The 1,266-nt window shown below is 57.5% G+C and overlaps 1 protein-coding gene across 1 annotated transcript in view; it reads left to right on the forward strand.

Moving 5' to 3' along the window:
• Positions 1-884: 884 nt before the first annotated feature.
• P3H3 (prolyl 3-hydroxylase 3) overlaps positions 885-1,266 on the forward strand; it is a 9,579-nt gene continuing 9,197 nt past the window's right edge. The window contains exon 1 of the mRNA XM_015591454.2: positions 885-1,256. Coding sequence (XP_015446940.1) covers positions 1,086-1,256 — 171 coding nt within the window. The 5' untranslated portion in view covers positions 885-1,085. The remainder of the gene's footprint in view (positions 1,257-1,266) is intronic.

Raw genomic sequence — 1,266 nt, forward strand, 5'->3', positions numbered from 1 at the left:
CTCAGAGGAGGGTTCCTGGGTGCATAACATCTCATTCTGGCCCTGAGCCTAGGGCAGCTGCCTCCAGATCCCGGGGAGCTGGACGCTGGATCTGGGTTCCTGGAGCCCCTGGAGCCCCTGCTGTCTCCCATCCTAGTGACAAGATGCCCTACTCACCTTCTACCACCCCTAGTAAAATGTATTAAAGTTTGAAGTGTTACCACAGAAACCTCTGTGTCTAGTATACTATGGTGCCAAAGGATATGGTCAGAGGTTGGGGGGTGCAGCGGTTCATAAAGAACAAAATAGAGCAGGACAGTGGACAGAGACACAAATACCCACGGAGAAAGGCAAATATGCAGAAGGGCTTTAAAAAGCGTCTTGTGCTGGGGTGCATGTAGAGTTACTTGAGTTTGCTGGTTTGGGGTGTAAAGGGTCTTTGTTCAGATTTGTGACCTTGGTTTTAGAGTGTTACTCTATTCCCATTGCCGCAGCTCCCCTCCTTCCCCCGATCCATGTTAGGGCCCACTTTCTGGGCAGGAAAAGGTTTGGGCCTGACTTGGTGTCACAGGCCTGGAGTTTGCTCTCCTACATGCTGCATTCTAAAGCTCTTTTTCCAAGTGTGTATGTGGGGGTGGGGGATGGGGGAGGCATCCACACTCCTTGTCCTGGCCCCAAGAGTGGAAGGGAACACGGGGGCAGCAGTGACTCCCACCCCACGGGCCTCAAGAGCTGGAGTCTAGGGTCCTAGGAAATTCATGGCGCTGTCTCCCAAAGCACCAGGCCTGCTCCAGTTCAGTCCTTTGCCTTCCTCTCTCAATGGTCTGCTTCTTGTTCAGTTCTCGTCCCACACTGCACCACTCGTCTTAAAGACCGCTTTCTCCACTTTCTGCCAGGTTCCTTCCGACTTCTTCCGTATACTGGCCGCTCCCAGGGTTGGGTCTCGGCCCCATCGGCTCTCTTTGGCCCTGCTCATTCATTCCTTCTCCCATCCTCTCCCCCTCCTTTCCTTCTCTCCTTCCTTTCCCCTCCCTATCCCTGCCCCCTTTCCTCTCTCCTCTCTGCTCCCGCATTTCCCTCCGGCAGCCTCCGGCGGCTCTGGCACCATGCTCCGGCTCCTCCGCTTGCTGCTGCTCCTGTTGCTGCTGCCTCCCCCCGGCACCCCCGAGCCCCCCGGCTTGGCCGCTGTGTCCCCTGGTGCGCCCCCACAGGCCCCGGATTTGCTATACGCCGATGGACTGCGCGCCTACGCGGCAGGGGCCTGGGCGCCGGCGGTGGCACTGGGGC

The sequence above is a fragment of the Pteropus alecto genome, unplaced genomic scaffold (assembly GCF_000325575.1).
Source record: "Pteropus alecto unplaced genomic scaffold, ASM32557v1 scaffold94, whole genome shotgun sequence".
Lineage (NCBI taxonomy): Eukaryota > Metazoa > Chordata > Mammalia > Chiroptera > Pteropodidae > Pteropus > Pteropus alecto.